This window comes from Polypterus senegalus, chromosome 7, assembly GCF_016835505.1.
Source record: "Polypterus senegalus isolate Bchr_013 chromosome 7, ASM1683550v1, whole genome shotgun sequence".
NCBI lineage: Eukaryota > Metazoa > Chordata > Cladistia > Polypteriformes > Polypteridae > Polypterus > Polypterus senegalus.
This window is the reverse complement of record NC_053160.1, coordinates 120,110,647-120,133,036: the sequence shown is the minus strand read 5'-3', so window position 1 is coordinate 120,133,036 and position 22,390 is coordinate 120,110,647. Positions and strand designations below refer to the sequence as shown.

Below are 22,390 nucleotides of genomic sequence, written 5' to 3'. Positions count from 1 at the left end.
GAATTAGAAGATTTTTTCTGTGTTCTGGGAGCAAACTATAGGGTGGTCCAGATCTAATTATGCAATTTTCACTACACTATAACTTATTAAGTTTATTACATAGAAAATCACCTGAAAAATCCCGGGCCATCGAGAAGTGGCAAACTGATGACATGAAGAATCGTCTTTGCGCCGAACTGGAATCGTCCCCGCATAAATCAAAGTCATCCAGACAATCTGGATCTGCATATTTAGATCTGGACCACCCTGTAATCAAAGTAGTATCAGGTCTGGACTTCAGGCCAGTTTCCTGATGCCTGAGCCCTGTCCATATCAGAACTTTGAATAAAAACTACTGTATCCCCCAACATTTTCAGTAGAAGTACAGGGTAGCGCAGGGAAACTGGGAATTTTGGAACTAGGTGTTGGCGACCCTGGGGCATCAGCAGTTGTTTGGGACAAATGCCACCTCGTTTAGAACCCTTTTCCATTAGTTACAATGGAGCAGTGCAGTGGTGTGCAACAAGTGAAATCCTTTTATAAGAATGGAATGCCCTTGAGTGGCCCAGCCAGAGCCCAGACTTGAATCTGATTGAACATCTCTGGTGAGATCTTAAAATGGCTGTGCACCAACTCTTCCCATCCAACCTGATGGAGCTTAAGAGGTGCTGCAAAGAGGAATGGGCGAAACTGGCCAAGGATAGGTGTGCCAAGCTTGTGGCATCATATTCAAAAAGGCTGTAATTGCTGCCAAAGGTGCATCGACAAAGTATTGAGCAAAGGCTGTGAATACTTATGTACATGTGATTTCTCAGTTTTTTTATTTTTAATAAATTTGGAAAAACTTCAAGTAAACTTTTTTCACGTCATTATGGGGTGTTGTGTGTAGAATTCTGAGGAAAAAAATGAATTTAATCCATTTTGGAATAAGGCTGTAACATAACAAAATGTGGAAAAAGTGAATTTCCACACTGTGCAATTCACGCTGTGAATACTTTCCAGATGCACTGTATGTTAACAAACAGAATTTCCATTACTGGGCACAGGAAAATCTTTTTGAGCTTTACCAGCATCCATTACACAGCACCAACGTTACAGTGTGGTGTGCTGTGTAATCGCATGGTGTCATAGGCCCTTACTTTTTTAAAAATGAGGAGATCATTGCAACCACAGTTACATGCGATCAGAATATTGCTTTATTGCTTGCTTGAAACATTTTTTGTGCGGAGGTTGCAAAACTTCGCACAGCTGAATTTCAAAAACATAGGGTTTCAACAGGACGGAGTCGCATACTACCTGTCAATCGATGGCAGCTATTTGATGATTGTTTGGAAGGCACATCATTTCACGCAATGTTGACATTCCATTGCCTGTGAAATTTTTCTGGGGGGACATCTTAAAAGCCAAGTTTACCACACACGTCCTGCAACCATTGAACTAAAAAGGAGGATCAAAGAGGAAATCGCTGGCATTCCTCTTGACATGTTACGTCGAGCAATGCAGAATTTCCACAACAGGCTGTCAAAATGTGTACAGAGAAATGGACACCACCTTCATGATGTTTTTTTTCAAAACATAAAATTAGAATATTAAATGAATATTACGTCATTAATTGTATATCCTGTACAATACATTTCATCATTAATGTATATTGTAATGTGTTTATTCGTGCATTAAACGTCAATTTAAAAATTCCCGTTTCCCTGCGCCACCCTGTATAAAAATGTAGACATGTAAGCAGTTATACAGTAATTATTTCAAACTGTTTCAACTCTAAATATGTTTTGCATTTTTTAAAACACAGTACTAAACTGACCATTGTTTTATATGGACAATATGGAGACCAAAACTGTGCAAAGTATTCCAGATATGGCCTCACAATTTTTTGTACAGCTTATGCCTCTCCTCTTTTTTGCTATCTGTTCAACATTATAGTAGTCATTTTATTTGGTAATGAATTCTATTTGGTTAAGTAGGATCATTTAATTTTCAAAGTCCCTTTCTTTAAAAAAAACAAATCATTTCTTTGACTTTTGTAAATGTACAGAGACTAAAAAAGAAAGATACTCCATTACATTTTGAAATGTTAAGGTGAGCATTTTGACTTGCATGGAAGTCAAAAGTAATTTTCAGAATAGAATTGCAAAATGTGTAAATTCAGTTTTTAAAAGCAATACAGCATAGATTAGATTTTCATTTGTGCATGCAATCAGGATTGTATATTCTAGTGTTGAATCACCTACTTGGTTCCCGTCCATGTACAGATTGCCCTTGTGTGTGTGGTTCTTCCTCTGAGTACTCCAGTTTCCTCCCCTATCCCAGAGACATACAAGCTAACAGGAGGTTCTAAATTGGCCTTTTTGTTAGTTTGTTTATTTATCAATAGGCCTTGTGGTGGACTGGCCACCGTGACTTTAAATTGGATTAAGAATATTTGAAAATATGTTTTCTTTTTCTTAATGTATTTAGATTATATAAGTTATTAAAAATAGTTGTAGCATGTTCAATGGTTGTATAATTTGAATTTTTATCCCTGGTATGTTCCCAGGGATAGAATTACAGATAAATGCTACTGATCGGCTTCTGGTTCCTGTCCATGTAACAAATATTTAGAATCTGAATTTATCTTCTGCAAATGTAGAAGGTCTTCTTGCTGGATCACGAGCTGAATCAAAGTTGTCTTTACGATCCTAAAAGGCTTTTATAATGTACAGCATGTGGCACAGTATGCTCAAACTTGAATGCTCCTCTATTTCTGAGATTGTATTATGATAATAGTTATAGAATGTTTATTTCCCATTTTTTAAATGCTTTTTGTATTGATACTACAGAGATTCAAATAGCCACATGCAAGGTGCATTTATAATTAACTGCAGTATCTTTTAAACCTTTATAATTTTGTTTATTTTCTAAACTCATTTTGTTCCATTATTGAGTGAGTCTTTCCCTCAGCAGACACTCATTTAGGTCAATTTAAAGGCACAGGCTAAGCTTACACACTTATCTTTTGAATGCAGGAGAATACTTCCTGACTTGCAAAAACCCCATACAAATAGAGGGAGAAGCTTCATGGATAGATGCTGGGCTGAGGCCTGAATCCCAAATCCTAGGATAGATGATACCACTGCTCATACAAGTTTCACATTTTGTAGCATCATTTTCCTTAATGTTGAATTGACAATTTTTAAATATCAGGGCAGGAATTTTACTGAAATGCTCAAAGCTTATCATTATGCAGCTCTGCTGCAGAATACCATATATGGTAAAGCATTTTTCTTTTTCTTGTTTAATTTATTTAAACCTTTTCCCCCAAATTGGAATTAAGTCCAAGTAACAAAACTGCTTCTTCACTCCTCTTGGCTTTATGCTTTGTCTGATCTTGGTCACAGGCAGTTTGCATTCCTCTGAGAGCATTTCAAAAGTAGATTTCTAAGCGTGATTTGGAGCCATGTTTGCGGAACATGTGGATATAAGTGGTCTCATGACCCGGTAAAGGGAATGCTTGAAGGTGCTATCATGCCTGTCAATCTGAATGCAGCGTTCTGCTTTATTCTACATCAGGGCCTTATTTTGCTGCTCTTAAATGAAGATAGCATCTTTGTTTCACATGAACCCTTTCTCGTTTGACTCATTTCTCTTTAACTACTAGGTGAGGAAAATAATAAACTCCCAACTAAATGAATGACAGAATGAGTCGGACATCCTATTGTATCAGTTTTGCCTTTATAATAACTTAACTAGTTATAAGTGTTTTCAACTTAAGAATGTTAATGTTAAATTTAGAAGTTGGAATGCCTTAGAACAGTAATCTAGGTAATTGTGGCATTAAGGAGCAGAATTCCTGCTAATGTTCACTGAAGTGAACCTCTCAAGAATTTACTTATTTCATCTTTTAAAGAGTATAAATGTATGCCTTTTGCTAATTTCTACACCAACAATCTTTAGTTTTATGCTCAAAAGACTATTGAATCTTAAAGCCAGTGCAGTAAGAATTATGTTCCTGGGCTTCTCTAGCACCTTCAACACCATCCGACCTCTGCTCCTTATGGACAAGATGACGGAGATGGGAGTAGATTCATACCTGGTGGCATGGATCGTGGGCTATCTTACAGACAGACCTCAGTATGTGCGTCTCGGGAACTGCAGGTCTGACATTGTGGGCAGCAGCATAGGAGCGCCGCAGGAGACTGAGCTTTCTCCGGTCCTGTTTAGCTTATATACATCGGACTTCCAATACAACTCGGAGACCTGCCACGTGCAAACATTTGCTGATGACACTGCTATCGTGGCCTGCATCAGGAGTGGGCAGGAGCAGTATAGGAAACTAATCAAGGACTTTGTTAAATGGTGTAACTCAAACCACCTACAACTGAACATCAGCAAAACCAAGGAGCTGGTGGTGGATTTTAGGAGACCCAGGCTCCTCACGGACCCCGTGATCATTGGAAGTGACTGTGTGCAGAGAGTGCAGACCTATAAATACCTGTGAGTGCACCTGGATGATAAATTGGACTGGACTGCCAATACTGATGCTCTGTGCAAGGGAGGACAGAGCCAACTATACTTCCTTAGAAGGCTGGTGTCCTTCAACATCTGCAATAAGATGCTGCAGATGTTCCATCAGACAGTTGTGGCAAGCACCCTTTTCTACGTTGTGGTATGCTGGGGAGGCAGCATAAAGAAGAGGGACGCCTCATGCCTGGACAAACTGGTGAGGAAGTCAGGCACGGAGCTGGACAGTTTTACATCTGTGGTAGAGTGATGGGCGCTGAGCAGGTTCCTGTCAGTCATGGAAAATCCAGCACATCCACTGAATAGGATCATCTCCAGACAAAGGAGCAGCTTCAGCGACAGACTGCTGTCACTGTCCTGCTTCACTGACAGAGGAGATCGTTCCACCCCCCACACTATGCGACTATTCAGTTCCGCCCAGGGGGGTAAACGTTAACATTATACAAAGTTATTTTTTTCACTATTTAATTAATTTAATTAATATTGTTTTTATCTGTTTTCTCAATCAAAGTGTGAACTTGTTGGGAGCCAGTGCTTACACAGCAGCATTGCGCTGGCCCTAATTTGAAAACACCACTAAAAAGGGTCCTCTTCCATTACAGGGAATGCTCTTTAACACTCCCATAGTCATTTATATCTATAAAATTCACTGTAGAGTCGAGTAAGGTTCAATTATCGTAAGAAAGCAGCATCACATAGCTACTGACCTGATCTGACAAATCTTGAAGCATAGTGGGAGAATTGGTACAACTTTAGATTTTTGTTATTAACTTGGCAACATTTGCAAGTAGGTCTTCCAAAGACTTTGGTTGTGAAGCTTCATAAACACCTGCTGTCCTCTGAAGAATCCTTAGCTCAGTTGTATTGTATCATGTGCCTTTCAGCCTGAGTGACCCATTCACCGTCGTCGTGTCTGGAATCATTTTGTTATGTCTAGCGTTGTATTTTTCCTGGCAAAGTACAGAACTGTTTTATCATTGCCTACCATTGCCTTCTTCCACACAGTTTGAATGGATGGTATTACTGTTGTCACGTCTGTGATTATCCACTCCTGACACTGCTATGTTGCTGCTGCCCACTATGCCATGGTTCAACCTGACAGAGTTAAAAGGGCCATATAGAAAAGGTCTTAGCTTCCCCAGTATATGCAAGGCCCTTTACCCTAAGGAGGATTTACAGTGGTGTGAAAAACTATTTGCCCCTTCCTGATTTCTTATTCTTTTGCATGTTTGTCACACAAAATGTTTCTGATCATCAAACACATTTAACCATTAGTCAAATATAACACAAGTAAACACAAAATGCAGTTTTTAAATGATGGTTTTTATTATTTAGGGAGAAAAAAATCCAAAACTACATGGCTCTGTGTGAAAAAGTAATTGCCCCCTTGTTAAAAAATAGCCTAACTGTGGTGTATCACACCTGAGTTCAATTTCCGTAGCCACCCCCAGACCTGATTACTGCCACACCTGTTTCAATCAAGAAATCACTTAAATAGGAGTTGCCTGACACAGAGAAGTAGACCACAAGCACCTCAAAAGCTAGACATTGTGCCAAGATCCAAAGAAATTCAGGAACAAATGAGAACAGAAGTAATTGAGATCTATCAGTCTGGTAAAGGTTATAAAGCCATTTCTAAAGCTTTGGGACTCCAGCGAACCACAGTGAGAGCCATTATCCACAAATGGCAAAAACATGGAACAGTGGTGAACCTTCCCAGGAGTGGCCGGCCGACCAAAATTACCCCAAGAGCGCAGAGACAACTCATCCGAGAGGTCACAAAAGACCCCAGGACAACGTCTAAAGAAATGCAGGCCTCACTTGCCTCAATTAAGGTCAGTGTTCACGACTCCACCATAAGAAAGAGACTGGGCAAAAACGGCCTGCATGGCAGATTTCCAAGATGTAAACTACTGTTAAGCAAAAAGAACATTAGGGCTCGTCTCAATTTTGCTAAGAAACATCTCAATGATTGCCAAGACTTTTGGGAAAATACCTTGTGGACTGATGAGACAAAAGTTGAACTTTTTGGAAGGCAAATGTCCCGTTACATCTGGCGTAAAAGGAACACAGCATTTCAGAAAAGAACATCATACCAACAGTAAAATATGGTGGTGGTATTGTGATGGTCTGGGGTTGTTTTGCTGCTTCAGGACCTGGAAGGCTTGCTGTGACAGATGGAACCATGAATTCTACTGTCTACCAAAAAATCCTGAAGGAGAATGTCCGGCCATCTGTTCGTCAACTCAAGCTGAAGCGATCTTGGGTGCTGCAACAGGACAATGACCCAAAACACACCAGCAAATCCACCTCTGAATGGCTGAAGAAAAACAAAATGAAGACTTTGGAGTGGCCTAGTCAAAGTCCTGACCTGAATCCAATTGAGATGCTATGGCATGACCTTAAAAAGGCGGTTCATGCTAGAAAACCCTCAAATAAAGCTGAATTAGAACAATTCTGCAAAGATGAGTGGGCCAAAATTCCTCCAGAGCGCTGTAAAGACTCATTGCAAGTTATCGCAAACGCTTGATTGCAGTTATTGCTGCTAAGGGTGGCCCAACCAGTTATTAGGTTCAGGGGGCAATTACTTTTTCACACAGGGCCATGTAGGTTTGGATTTTTTTTTCTCCCTAAATAATAAAAAACATCATTTTAAAAACTGCATTTTGTGTTTACTTGTGTTATATTTGATTAATGGTTAAATGTGTTTGATGATCAGAAACATTTTGTGTGACAAACATGCAAAAGAATAAGAAATCAGGAAGGGGGCAAATAGTTTTTCACACCACTGTATATATTAAATAAAATAAATCTTACATAGCAGAATCATATCCTTAAGGCATTGATTAATATTTTGATTATGAACTCATGATTAAAGACATGGGTATTAGTTAATTGAGCAAAGTATTAAAAGACACTTCTGGGATGTTGGAATCAAAACAAAGGTTTTATAATTTATGCATGTTTACTGTTATTAAATATACCATAATGTGGAACATATTCTTTAATGCCCCTGGAATTTGGACATGCTCAACGATTCAAGGATGTTTTTTTTTTCTTTTGCTTCCCATATATTTCCAGTATGTTCCCTGTAAAACAAATACCAGTAATCCACCCTGACTCAAATTTGTATTAGTTCCTTACATATCACATGTTTGTGGCAATGGTCAGACATTACCAAAAAGAAAAGGAAAGCAAGTTTGCCTACCTTTTAGAGGTATAGGAATAAACAGAAAAGAAAAAATAGTGCTTACCTTGTTAAATATGTACGTGCAACGGGGCATGTGCACTGGAGTTTGAGCAGTGCATTGAAGGGGCTGCGTGACAAGACAGTAGCGTCTAGGTATCTTTACAGCTGCGGAGGTCTACATGGTTTTACATGCTGTCCGGACCCAATGCTGGTAGCTCATAGCTTCCCACCTTGGAGCAAGAAGAGGTGCAGAGTGTCTAGTTAGTGTGGAGAAGTGCAGGGGATCTCAGGATAAGTAGAGAATGATGAAAAAAATCTACTGTTGTTCTGGGGGAGTCGTTTTGTTCAAGCCTGATGTCTTAGCACAATTAAGGCCATGGTATAATTAATAGAGATTTTGCAGAAGCGTGGCATGTCGCATAGCTTGGACTTACTAATGTCTGCCACGATTGGAGCGAATGGGTGATGCAAGTGGTGAATGGCTGGCAAAAATTGTGCTGCATATAAAAGGCATTTCCTGCCATCTTTTGACTGTCTGTTGAGTGTGGTGAGTGTTGTTTGTAGTGCATACCCAAGTACAGCTAACATTCCGGCTTCTGCTTTACTTTATATATTTTTCTATTGTACATATAAATATTTTCTAGTATCATTTTTTTCGTGGAGGTATTTATGTAAATTGGGCTTTTGGTACTATTCAATTTGGTATAAACATTTTTCTTTTTGAATATTTTTGTGGATTAGTTTTTTGGGACTATGTATTGTTTTTGGAGCATCTTCCTGGCTCAGCTAACATCGAGGAAGGTTACCTTTTTGTTTGTGCATATGCATTTATTTATTTCCTTTTATCTTCATTGTGGTACTTAGGATACTCAATGTATAAACTATATTCTTTTTTGGTTTTGTGTATCATTGGCGGTGGGACTGTGCAAAAAAAAAAAAACCTGCATGATAATATTTTGTTGACAACATAAATAAAACAGCATCATGGCTATCGAAAAGCCCAATGTTTTTGTCTGTGTCTCCCTGTCTTTTGTCACTCCTTCTCGTTCTGCTCAGTCTCGAACTATAAGGACACCCAGAGAATTGTTTGGTGCCCACAATACTTCTACACGAGATGTCACAGTATTGAGCTACAAAAGGACTACCATAGGCCCAACTTGTTCATTTTAGTATAACATTAGTGATTTTTTGCCAAATTCTAAGTTTATATTGTTCCTAGTAGAGAAAAATGTGATTTTTTTCTAGTTTAAGTAAAATAAGATGCTATTTTCAGAATAGGTTATGGAAGCTTAATTGGAGGTTTCCAAATGATTAAAATAAGACAGAGACTCTGCACTGTAGTGTGCGAGTGATGTCTCATCTAGTGCTACTCCAAACAGTAGAGTGTGTTGATTAAATGTAATGAATACAGTCTGTCAGATGAGCAAAGTTGTTACCAAAACGTATCTCATACCAAGGCAGGCCCTTGATAACATCATTCACAATTCAGATGTTGCCCTGGATATATTTTAGACCATGTTTGTTGAGAAAGGTGCATGCAATGTGAAGTTTTTAACTAAACTGCACCGTGTTTTGCAAAACTGTCATTTTTCATAGGATGCAAACATATTGTCAGTATAGAGGCATCTAAAAGTGTTTGGATTGTACCTCTGCTTAAAGTGGTTTGTACACTGGCGTGATATTCTGAGTAATTGTTGCAACTCTGGGTTTCTGGTAATTTGGCAATAATTAGGAAGTACGTGAATCGATGATAATTAGTGCAGGATTTTCTTTTCATGGCTATTTAAGTACTTATACTCTTAGTATTGTTGTTACTGCCCCTTGGCTTGGTGAGTTTGAAGAATAGTAGAGCACAACGGTTAATTTAGTCAATGAAATGTAAACCGCAGTTGATTCTGTCAACAAGTTCTTTTTATGATTAGTCTTTAAAACCTGATCCTAAATCCTGTTATTGTTAATCCTGTTATTGCTAAATACTGTAAATATGTTTCTGTTTGTGTGAAACTGTTATAATAATGTACGTTTTATTTGATTTTGTTCCTTTTGTAAATAAAACTGACAATTTTTTATGTTTCTTGTGTAAATCTTAAATAAACAAAAACCTTCAATTTTACACCCCTTTACTGTGAACGGACCCTGTAATCCATTCATAGTTTTTATGAAATAAGGTGCATTTAATAGGCATTAGTTATTAAAACTGGCTACTTTCCTTTTATGTCATCAGTGTGTATAACTCTCAATCAATTCAATTCTTGTACTTACTGTTCTTAATATTTGTAGACTGTGAAACAAAAACGAGATACCCACTGCAAAACATATCAAGCAGGCAGACAGATTCATACTTTTTTTATAGGTGGTGTTAACTACAGTCGTGAAAATCAAGTGTGATTTGAAAAATAAAAAGCGGGTGTCAAAGATTGAACTCATGGAAATTCCAAATTGGTATCTCCTCCACATGCCACATATCTCTGCTGCATTCTGCAGACCCCTACCTTCTCTCTGTCTTTCTCAAAAAGAGCTTTCAACACGCAACCTGCTATGATTTATTGACGGGTCTTTTACTGTATAGCTGCATGGTCAATCATTAACTAAATAGTTCTGTGTTTAAACTGTTTTTTATTATCGACAATGTATTCCATTGTCACATGCTATTTGAAGTCAGCTAGTCTTGTTAAGAAAAGCAGTGGATAAACTTATTACTCAAGACATTACATTAATGACAGGAGCAGTTGACCGTAAATGTAGCCTGATAAATGATCCACAGGAATTCACAGTTAAATGGGAATTATACACTCAGTGGGGCTGTTTAGAGGGCCAGGTACTACTTGGTACAAGCTGGTGGGTGAACCATTTCAAGTATGTGAAGCAAAGAAAAGAAATCCTTTCAATGTCAACTTGTTCTAGGTTGCAATATAGAAGATAATTCCCTGCCTTCACTGAATATGGAGTAAGACCCATCTGCTTCCAGCATGTGGCGTGTTGCACACATACGGTTTTCAATTCTGCTTTCTTTCACAAGATAAAAGCACAATTCGCACATATTCCTCCCAGAATACCCAAATACAATTCAGCAGCCAGCTCTTGGCCATGTGTTTCATTAAGCCACCATGTTGATAAAAGTTGAATAAATGAGGCATTCATTTCTAGCTAAGAGGATAGTCTGAAAAGCGAAATGAATAATGTGGTACAATTGTCATTAAATTATTTAACTCTATTTTTATTTATATGTAATCTAAATTAGTTTATATGTGATTAGTTTGTATGTAACCTTAAGTACTAGGGTGTTGTACTGTGTTAGCCATTATGAATGTAGAGAAAAGCCAAGCAAAATGACACCTTTTATTGGCTAACTAAGAAGATTACAATATGCAAGCTTTTGAGGCAACTCAGGCCCCTTCTTCAGGCAAGATGTAATACAGAAACTGAAGTTCCCTGTGTTTATATCCACACACTAGGACAGGAAACAACATTGGTAAATCTTTAAATGAAAAATTTTAAATGTAAAAAATTAATAAGTTCATTCAGGCTAAGATTAATTTAACAAGAGAGAGAAGAACAATGTATGGTCAAGATCTTTAGATAAGATAACTGTCCAACAAAGTCCTTTGAAGTTTGTGATGACTTTTTCAAAACAATATGGGTCTGTAGACAGGTTATCTGTGTCAGTTTGAGAGATGCAAACAATTCTCATACCTGGCTATAAAACTCTTGTCTCTATTCAAGCCATGTTGTAATGCATTCAATTTTAAAATGAGTTTAACTTCCCATTCTTTTCTTTCTTGCTGTGTTTTGAAGTTGCCCATAAGCACTGTGACTTTAAAGTCTTTCTCACAGTGTTCATGGTTGTTGAAGTGGGCCGCTACAGGAACATTTGTGTTGCCACGTTTAATGTGGAATCTGTATAAATTCATTCTCTGGCAGAGTGTTTGCCCAGTTTCTCCCACATAGAGTGCAGTGTCAGGACATTTCATGCAGAGAATTAGGTAGACAACATTAGATGATCTGCAGGAAAATGATCCCTTTATGTGATGTTCAAGTTGGCAGTGTGGTATAACTATACGCTCTGTATTGTAGATGTGGGCACACATTTTACATCTTTTCTGTAGGCAGGGAGATGTGCCATTTTCTGTCGGTTCATTTAGGGAGCTTCGGACAATTAGTTGCTGAAGGTTTGGTGGTTGTCTGTATGCCAGGAGGGGAGGTTCAGGAAATACATTTTTCAGTGTTTGGTCGTTGTTTAGCATTGGCTGAAGTTCTTTTATAATTTTTCGAAGTGTTTCAAGATGTGGATTGTAGGTTACAACAAGGGGGATGCGGTTCTTGTTGTCTGCGTTTTTATATTCCAGAAGGTTTTCTCTGGGTATGGAAGTAGCTCTTCTTATTTGAGTGTCTGTTGTTTTGGGGGTATAACGTTGTCTGTTGAAATCTTGTCTAAGCTTCTGCAGTTGTTGATCCCGGTCTGTCGTGTCTGAGCAAATACGATTGTACCGTATTTGCTGCTCCTTGGAAATGACAGGCAGGAGATGGTAAAGGAGCTCCATTGCTATTACAAAAGACTCCAGAAACTCCTTATTTTCAACAAAAAGGAAAAACTGCATAGATTACGAGAAAAAGCTGGACACTTAATAGCAAAAAACAAAAAGCAACAGACCTGCATTGTTAATCTCTCCTCATACACACCACATGAAGCAGAGATTTCAGTACTCACAAAGGGACTTTCATATTGTTCTGCAAAGCCCATTGACAACATCAGACTCTGTAGTGATATGGAAGAATTCTTCAGAAAACTCAGACTAAAAGAATTTTTCCACAAGAAAGAAATCTGTAACACACAGAAACCAACAACAAGCAGTTACAACAACCCCACCAGTAAATCCACATGGACACCAGAAGCTGGCAGAAACTCCATACCTGGATAATTATATAGACTGCTTCCGACAGAGAGTGAAAACAGGGATCTTAAACAGGCAGCACAATCGGATAGAAAACAGTACTAGGGATGAGCATAGAGCCATACATTCACTAAGGGAAAATACAGAAATCATTATCAAACCAGCAGACAAAGGGGGTGCTTTAGTCATCATGAACACATCAGATTATATACAGGAGGCACAAAGACAATTGTCCAATACTATGCATTATTACAAACTGCAAGAAGACCCAACAGACCTCTACAAAAAGGAACTAAAAAAGATAGTAAGTAGCTTTCCTCTTGACATCAGGGATCATGTAAAAAGTTTAATTCCTGAGAACCCCAAAATGGGTTACTTCTACATGCTTCCTAAAATCCACAAAGAAGGGAACCCAGGAAGGCCTATCATTTCAGGAATTGTCTCTCTTACAGAAAAGGTTTCAGGTTGGGTGGAACACATTCTTAAACCCCTCGCTCGCAGCGCAACCAGCTACATCCAGGACACCACTGACTTCTTAAAAAAACTGTCTGCTTTAGGCCCCTTACCTGAGGGAACCTTACTGGCCACAATGGATGTTGAGGCCCTGTACACAAACATCCCCCATGATGATGGCATATTGGCATGTGAAACGTACCTCAGACAACATGACTTACCCACAAAGTCAGTAATAGAAATGATAAAATTCACTCTGACACATAATCTATTCTGCTTTGGACAAGATTGCTACTTGCAACAAATGGGGACTGCAATGGGCTGTCGGTTTGCACCTCACTATGCAAACCTATTTATGGCAAAATTGGAGGAAGATTTCATGTCAATGTGCATCTTAAAACCAATGTTGTATCTCCGTTACATAGATGACATCTTCATAATCTGGACTGCCAGTGATAAGGACCTCCTCCATTTTCATAATGAATATAATTCTTTTCACCCCAACATAAAGCTTAAGCTGAATTACTGAAAAACAGAAGTCAGCTTCCTCAACACCACCGTTCAACTGAAAAACAACACCCTTGTAACTTCTGTTTTTCACAAACCAACAGACAGACAGACCTACCTAAGAAGTGACAGCTTCCACCCCAAGCATATAAGGCGCTCCATTATTTTTAGCCAAGCAATATGGTACAATCGTATTTGCTCAGACCCGACAGACCTGGATCAACAACTGCAGGATCTCAGACAAGATTTCATCAGACAAGGTTATACCCCCAAAACAACAGACACTCAAATAAGAAGAGCTATTGCCATACCCAGAGACAACCTTCTGGAATATAAAAACAAAGACAACAAGAACCGCATCCCCCTTGTTGTCACCTAAAACCTACATCTTCGAAAAATTATAAAAGAACTTCAGCCAATGCTAAACAATGACCAAACACTGAAAAAAGTATTTCCTGAACCTCCCCTCCTGGCATACAACCACCAAGCCTTCAGCAACTAATTGTCCGAAGCTCCCTAAATGAACCGACAGAAAATGGGACATCTCCCTGCCTACAGAAAAGATGTAAAACGTGCGTCCACATGTACAATACAGAGCGTATAGTTATACCACACTGCCAACTTGAACATCACATAAAGGGATCATTTTCCTGCAGGTCATCTGTTGTCTACCTAATTCTCTGCATGAAATATCCTGACACTGCACTCTATGTGGGAGAAACTGAACAAACACTCCGCCACAGAATGAATTTGCACAGATTCCACATTAAACATGGCAACACAGATGTTCCTGTAGCGTCCCACTTCAACAGCCATGGACACTGTGAGAGGGACTTTAAAGTCACAGTGCTTATGGGCAACTTCAAAACACAGCAAGAGAGAAAAGAATGGGAAGTTAAACTCATGTTAAAATTTTATACATTACAACATGGCTTGAATAGAGACAAGAGCTTTATAGCCAGGTATGAAGACTGTTTGCATCTCTCAAACTGACACAGATAACCTGTCTACAGACCCATATTGTTTCGAAAAACTCATCACAAACTTCAAAAGAGTCTGACTGTAGACCTTTAGCGGCAGGCCCCTCTGTGGCTCTTTCAGTACTAGGATACCGATAAGAGAAATTAAATTTTAGACAGTCAGAACATATTGTCTACCTTTCATTTTCAAACTTTTAAGTTTCAGATGTAAACGAGCAATCTTCGTACATCTTCTGGGATCTAAACTAAAAAGAGGAATCGGTAAATGAAATTGTGGGTATTGCTACATGAGTAAATGGTTGGAAAACATTGCCTGTATAATACCGATTCAGTTTTACACCATGCTTTTTTTCTTGTTGTATTTCCCTGTCTCTTTTAAAGGTTTTTGCTTTTAGTAGTTTGTCTTTTTTTGTTTTCTAGCTGAGCTGTGACCCAGTTTACACATATTTGATATTATTGGATTCACACTTAATAATGCATCCCTGCATTTCTGTAAGAGTCTTTGGTCCTGGAACATATTTCAGCAAGTGTTTTTTTTTTTATTTGAAGAATAATGTAAATTGGAGATGTTTCTTTTACATAGTTGCTATGTTGAAATTCCTACAAGAAAGCTTTTCTGTCCGCATATTTGTGACCTGTAAAGTGGTTACATGTCTCTGCACTGCATATGACATGTGGCAGTAAGTGTGAAAGCTAGCACATCAGACTACTTATAGTATGCAATCATGGTGTGTTAGCAGTACTTGCTATTGTTGGTGACACTCCCCAATGACATTTTCATAAATTTAAAAATGTTACGTGAGAAAAATAAAGTAAATCATTGATTATTCTTGTAATGGCTTTTAATTTCAATGAAACATTTAATATGGACAACAGAGTAACACAGTGGACAGGACTGCTGCCTCCCAGTTCCAGCTGTCCAGTGGTCAGATCCTTCACTTGTCAATATGCCATATATACTCCACGATATAGAAAGCAGCTACAATAACAACAGAGAAATGTATGCCAACAAATGAGGAGATTGTCAAATACTCCTAACTTCCACCCACTTGCATTTATATCCTTACACCAATGGTTGGTGAAAGAGCTCTTCTTACAAACAATACACTGCCAAAGTGTTTGCTCTGGAACTTTAGTTTTTTCATAGTGTAAACAAAATAACATGTGGCCACAATGGAAATGTTCAGCTTGCTCTCTATGAACAACCTTTATTGTGGACTGGAAGTCCACAAGTTTCCTAGTTTTATGTAAAAAAAAAAAAAAATCCACTATAGATGGCGAGGTATTAAGTTAGTATGTAGTCTCATCACTTCTGGCTCTATTACTTTTTTACTTCTCATATCCTAAACATGTGTTGGTTGAGTTTATTTTATATTGGGTCAGTGTGATTAATGTGCAGTGGATTGGCGTATTCTTACCAGGGCTGCTCCTTCATGTACCCAGTAGAAGAGGTGCCAACTCCCTCTGTAATAGAAAAAGCAGGCCCAGAAATTTTTTTTATAATGACTTCATTCCATGTTTAAGTTCATTTGTAATTTAGGTTTGGTGAGAAAAACGAGAGATTAGGTTAAAAAAACCTTTCCCTGTTCTAATAGTGTTTAATATTTTTATTAGGAACATTTATCCAAATGTTGCCTTTTTTCCACCTGAAAGATTATTTACATAATGTGACATTACTCTAAGCTATGTAAAATGAATGAGTTTGAAAGTGGCGCATGGAGAATGAAACTATGTTAAAGCCAAAAGTAAACGTTCAGTTTTACTGGTCAGTAATTTAGTGGAATTTAAACTGTTCCAGATCACATTATGTCCTTAAAAAATACAAATTTATTCTCTGTTTCTTTCAGTTTGCTGAGCACCTGGTGAAGCTGAAGTATCCACGTGTCTGCATTCTCGATGGAGGGATCAACAAAATGAAGCCAACAGGTTTGCTTACTGTTCTGTCCCCCCAGATCTGAGCGTGGGGGTCTGCTACTGTGTTCCCTGTCCAGATCTGGCCAGGCTTCACAATGCAGAGCAGAAGACTTTCCCAAGATGCTTTATCTGTGAATATCATTATATGTCCCTTATGGTGCAGTAACGTCACTGATCTCCTTTTGGTGGAAATTGCCCATTTTTCACATTTTTTTTGAAGAATGACAATTTCTTTCTTTCTTTCTTTCTTTCTTTCTTTCCGAACTGGTAATCCTAGAAGGGGATGATAACTGATCTTTTCAGTTACCCAATGTTCACTCAAGACCCCAAGGAAGCAAATTTTCAGCACCAGCTTTTCACCCTTAATCTATATATAATACCAGCTTAAACTGAACAAGGAAAGTTTAAACCCTGTCTTCAACAAGATATCAGTAAGAGTGAAATCAGCCAAAATAGTTGACTTTACTTATTTTTTTTAACATAAGTAATTTCATAATTGCTTCAAATGAGTACTGTGTGATATTTTTTAAATTTATGTCTTTAATTTATAAATTATGATCTGCCTGTACATCTTGTCTCTGGACAATAGCAGGTACCTTAAAATGCATATTAATTTACAATCTCACTGTTTTCTTTTTCTGTATTTCCCTTTTGATAATAACTTGTAAAATTATGTGTACTGATAATAATAAAATATTGTATAAAATATCAATGCAACACAGTGAAGTGTATTTTGCTTACATTCCTGGTACTAACTTTGATCTGGAAAATCTCTTGGTGTGAAAAATTTGGAAAGCTGTAATGAATGCTTTACAATCATTGCCAAGGCACTTCTGATGGATTTACATAATGTTATTTGCATATGAACAAAAAAAAAACAGAATAATGAAACAAATTGCACACTTCATTGCTCTTATTTATTCTAGCTTTCCCGAAAAATGTCCTTAATGCACGGTCAAAAGCCGAAAGTAGTGTACGTGTAAAGAATGCCTCTTATTTTTGTGTTTTCATTTCAGTGACTTTCTTATCAGTGTCATTAGCTAGAAACAGGAAGATTACTCCATTGTTGCAGGAAAAGCTATCTGCAAAAAAGAAATTCATTAATGAAAAAACAGGCCAATTCTAGAATTGTCTGAATCCCACTTGCATCATTCAAGACATCTGCCCGTCTGTAAGAAGAAACTTTTTTATTATTGTGTTTTTAAAATTGTGTTGAAATAATAAGCAGTCTTGTTTTCTCAACATTTTAGGCATAAACTGACTGTGTTTATCTGTGATATTCTTTTATTGTTTGTGAATGTTAGTGCTTTCTTTATATCGCACAACTGTGCTTGGCATCAGAGTCCACCCTTCTCTTGTCTTTGTCATGGGACCCTTTACTTGTAGGCATGGAATCCTTCATATAAATAACACTGGAGTGGGCAGCACATAACTAGAGCCCACTGAATTGAAAGTCAGAGTGTTTTCAGCCAAAAAAAAAAATCAATGTCAACAAGAGAGCAAAGGCTGCTCTAAAAGCTCAGATACCGTATAATGACTTTAGAAACAAGATCATGTGTATAATTAAGAGGCTGTATAAAGCATTTATGATGGATGACAAGGTGAGGACATGTAAACTCGACACAGAGAGGCCAGTGGGCTAGGGTTTCAATTCAGGACCCTGGACTTTGAGGTAGTAATATTACGAGATGTGTGTCCCAATGGCTACTTCTTCATAGAACATTTATAATTAGAGTATTTAAATAGATGCATAAGGTTGTATGATACCATGCAGTATTATTTGAAAATATAAATGAACAGCACTTTATAAGCTCTTTATTACTTTTCCTGTAAATATAAAAAAATTGCATATTTTTTCTTTCCTCTCTGATATATACAGTATGTAGAGTTGTTCTAATTTCTTTTTTTTTTTTTTTTTTTTTTTTTATTAATTTTATTACAATCAATACATAGTAATCAAGTTTTACAAAAAAAAAGAATTATGCTAAGAACAGATCGATCCCCACCCTTGAGAGAGAGAGCAAGCCAAATGGTGTAAAATTTAAGGCTTGTAAAAAATACCTAAATCAACAAATTCTCTGTGCTTTATAAACTCATTTCAAAATATTACTGATTAGATCCTGCCATGTTTTGAAAAAAGTCTGCACAGATCCTCTAACTGAGTATTTGATTTTTCCAATTTTAAATAATATAACACATCGGTTTCCCACTGACTTAAAGAGGAGAGTTTGGGTTCTTCCAGTTTATCAGAATAAGTCTGCGTGCCAACAGTGTAGTGAATGCAATCACAATTTGTTTGTCTTTCTCCACTTTAAGACCCTCTGGAAGAACCCCAAACACAGCTGTTAATGGGTTAGGAGGGATTGTGAGTCCAAGACTGTCTGAGAGGTAATTAAAAATTTTTGTCCAGAATAATGTTAATTTGGAGCAGGCCCAGAACATGTGACCTAGTGAGGCTGGGGCTTGGTTGCAACGTCGCAGGGTTGGATCATGCCCTGGAAACATTTTGAGAGTTTTAGTCGAGACAGATGTGCTCGATATATAATTTTGAGTTGTATAATTGTATGCTTTGCGCATATGGAGCTTGAGTGAATTCTCTGCATTGCTACTTTCCACTCCTTTTCTGATATATTAATTGAGAGGTCATTTTCCCAGTGTCCTCTTGGATCTTTGAAAGGAAGGGATTGTAAAAGGATTTTATATATTGTAGAGATGGAGTCTAACTCCTTGAAATTGAGCAATAATTTTTCCAGCGTGGATGAGGGTGCAAGATGAGGAAAATCTGGAAGGTTCTGTTTAACAAAGTTCCTGATTTGAAGATAGTGAAAGAAATTTGTAGCTGGAATGTTAAATTTGGAATGTAATTGTTCATAGGATGCAAAGACGTTGTCTATATAAAGATCTCTAAGCAAGTTAATTCCAAATTTTTCCAGATATTAAAACTGCATATGTTTGTGAGGGTTGAAAGAGGTGGTTCTTTTGCAGGGGTGCCACAGAAAGAAGCTTCTCCGTCTTAAAATGCTTTCTACATTGGTTCCAGATTCTAAGTGAGTGGAGCACAATTGGGTTATTAGTGTATTGCCGATAACGTGTGTTTATTGGAGCACAGAGCAAGGAATACAAAGAAGTACTGCAGGATTTTACTTCTATTGCGGTCCATGCCTGTGTATGTTCTTCTATTTGTGTCCAGGTTCTTATCGACTGTATATTTGCCCCAGTAATAAAACTGGAAGTTAGGTAGAGCCATGCCACCTTCTGCCTTTTGTCTTTGTAGGGTCGCTCTTTTGATGCGTGGATGTTTAGAATTCCAAATAAATGAGGTTATTGTTGAATCTAATTGCTTAAAGAACGATTTATTAATGTATATTGGTATGTTTTGAAATAAAAAGGAGCTTAGGAAGAATATTCATCTTAACAGTGTTAATTCTTCCAGCTAGTGTGAGATGAAGGGTTGACCATCTATGCAAGTCTTGTTTAATTTTTTCCATGCAGACGAAAAATTTTGTTGATAAAGAGCTTTATGTTTACTTGTGATGTTTACCCCGAGGTATTTAAACTGTTCTGCAATGATAAAAGGAAGGGTGTCTAATCTAATATTATATGCTTGCGAATTCACCGGAAAGAGTACACTTTTATTCAGATTAATTCTGAGACCAGAGAGCTTTTGAAATTCTGTGAGTGCTGCTAAGACTGCAGGCACAGAATTTTCTGGGTCCGATATATACAGTACCATGTCATCTGCATATAATGAGATTTTCTGTTCCAGTCCTTCTCTGCTAATCCCCTTTATCTGATCAGTATTTCGACAATGTATTGCCAGTGGTTCAATGGCAATTGCAAACAGCAGTGGTGACAAAGGGCATCCTTGTCTTGTGCCACGCTCTAGTTTAAAGTAGTCTGAGCAAATGTTATTGATGCAAACTGAAGCTTCTGGGTTAGTATACAGTAATTTAATCCATGCACAAATGTTCGGGCCAAACCCAAACTTCTCCAAAATAGTAAAAGGTATTTCCATTCAATCATGTCGAATGCTTTTTCTGCATCCAATGATAATAATATTTCTGGGGTGTTTGATTTAGTTGGTGAGTATATTACATTAAACAGGCGTCAAGATTTGAAGATAAGTGTCGGCCCCTAATAAATCCAGTTTGGTCTTGTGATATTACTGAGGGAGCACTTTCTCCATCCTTCTAGCTATGATTTTAGAGAGTATTTTAACGTCGTTATTCAGAAGTGAAATTGGTCTGTATGATGCACATTGTAATAAGTCCTTATTTTGTTTTGGAAAGACAGTGATTAGTGCTTGGCGAAAGGTTTGTGGAAGAGATTGGTTATCTCTGGCTTCTGTAAATGTTGCTAATAGGAGGGAGCTAGCTGAGGGAGAATTTCTTGTAAAACTCTGCAGGGTAGCCGTCAGGGCCTGCTGCTTTTCCACCTTGGAGTGACTTTATAGCATCCAGTAATTCTGATAATGACAGAGGTTTATCGAGTTCCTCTACACTAAAAGCGCCAATTTGTGGTATCTGTAATTTATCCAGAAATGCATTAGATTGTATATTGTCTTCTTTAAACTCAGTAGTATATAGGGATTTATAGTAGTCTCTAAAAGTGTACATTATATTTTTGTGTTCGATGATTTTATCTCCATTCGTGTTAGTAATTACCGAGATTGCGTATGCACATCTTGCTTGTGAATTTGTTGCGCTAAAAGCTTATTAGCTTTCTCCCATGTTCATAATAATGATGTCTGGATTTGTAAATTAGTTGTTCGGTTTCTTTAGTTGTCAAGAGGTTTAATTCTGAATGTAGAGCCTGCCTCCTCTTATGTAGAGTCTCGCTTGGTAGTCTGGCATGTTCTTCATCTATTTTAGTAATTTCGCTTTTTATCTCTGCTACTTTCTTCGCTTCGGATTTATTTCTGTGGGAAAGATATGAGATAATCTGTCCTCTTAAGAAGGCCTTAAGAGTTTCCCAGAGTATTCCTGCAGAGATCTCAGGGGATGTATTTGTCTCTAGAAAGAATTCAATTTGTTTGGATATAAATTCAGTACAATTCTCGTCAGCTAATAGAAGCGGATTGAGGCCATCTGCGGGTGAGTGTATGGGGCTTAGTAATTTCAGCTCCAAGATCATCGGAGCATGGTCTGAAATAACAATAGCATCGTATTTACAAGATTTAATCTTAGGCAAGAAGTTATTATCTATAAAGAAGTAATCAATCCTTGAGTAGCAATGATGTACTGGTGAGTAGAAAGAATATGTTCTTGAATTTGGGTTTAAAAACCTCCAGGGATCTGATAAGTTGTGATCAGTTATAAACTTTGTAATTATCTTTGCGGTGTTAGTTGCCGCTCCCCTGTGGAGGAAGTCTTATCTAAAAGTGGATTTAGAACACAATTAAAGTCCCCAGCCATTATAAGTTTATGAGTGTTCAGATTGGGAATGGATGCAAATAAATTTTGTATAAATTCCTTATCATCAACATTAGGTGCATAAACATTTATCAAAATCATTTTACAGTTAGATAAGTCTCCCATGACCATCACATATCTCCCTTCAGGATCCAATACTACATCTGATGCTACAAATGGTACTGTTCTATGTATGAGAATTCCCACCCCTCTAGTTTTCTTTGTAAAACTAGAATGGAACATTTGGCCAGTCCAGTCTTTTGCAGCCGGAACTGATCCTTACTTAGTAAGTGGGTTTCCTGTAAAAATACTATTTTAGCATTTAGACCTGTTAGGTGAGAAAGTACTTTCTTTCTCTTTAATTCGTGATTCAGGCCTTTAACATTCCAGCTTACGAAGTTAACTGTCCCATCATGGAGACACTGATTCTGAGTTTTTGTGTCATTTATAGTCTTAACTGGAAGTGAAATAGTTTAGGTCTTAATTTCCTATTCCCCAAGAGTTGTTGCCATGCAGCTTATTATTACGTTGATAGTTATAATTATAAAGATT

The 22,390-nt window shown here is 37.6% G+C and overlaps 1 protein-coding gene across 5 annotated transcripts in view; it reads left to right on the top strand.

Moving 5' to 3' along the window:
• Positions 1–17,128, top strand: part of tbck (TBC1 domain containing kinase) — a 255,240-nt gene extending 238,112 nt beyond the window's left edge. For 4 of the 5 annotated variants that reach the window (XM_039759206.1, XM_039759204.1, XM_039759203.1 and 1 more), the window contains exon 26: positions 16,361–17,127. In XM_039759206.1, the coding sequence (XP_039615140.1) occupies positions 16,361–16,471 (111 nt within the window). In that variant the 3' untranslated portion in view covers positions 16,472–17,127. Of the gene's footprint in view, positions 1–16,360 lie in introns of all 5 variants that reach the window. The other variant, XM_039759207.1, reaches the window with a different exon arrangement.
• Positions 17,129–22,390: the final 5,262 nt, after the last annotated feature.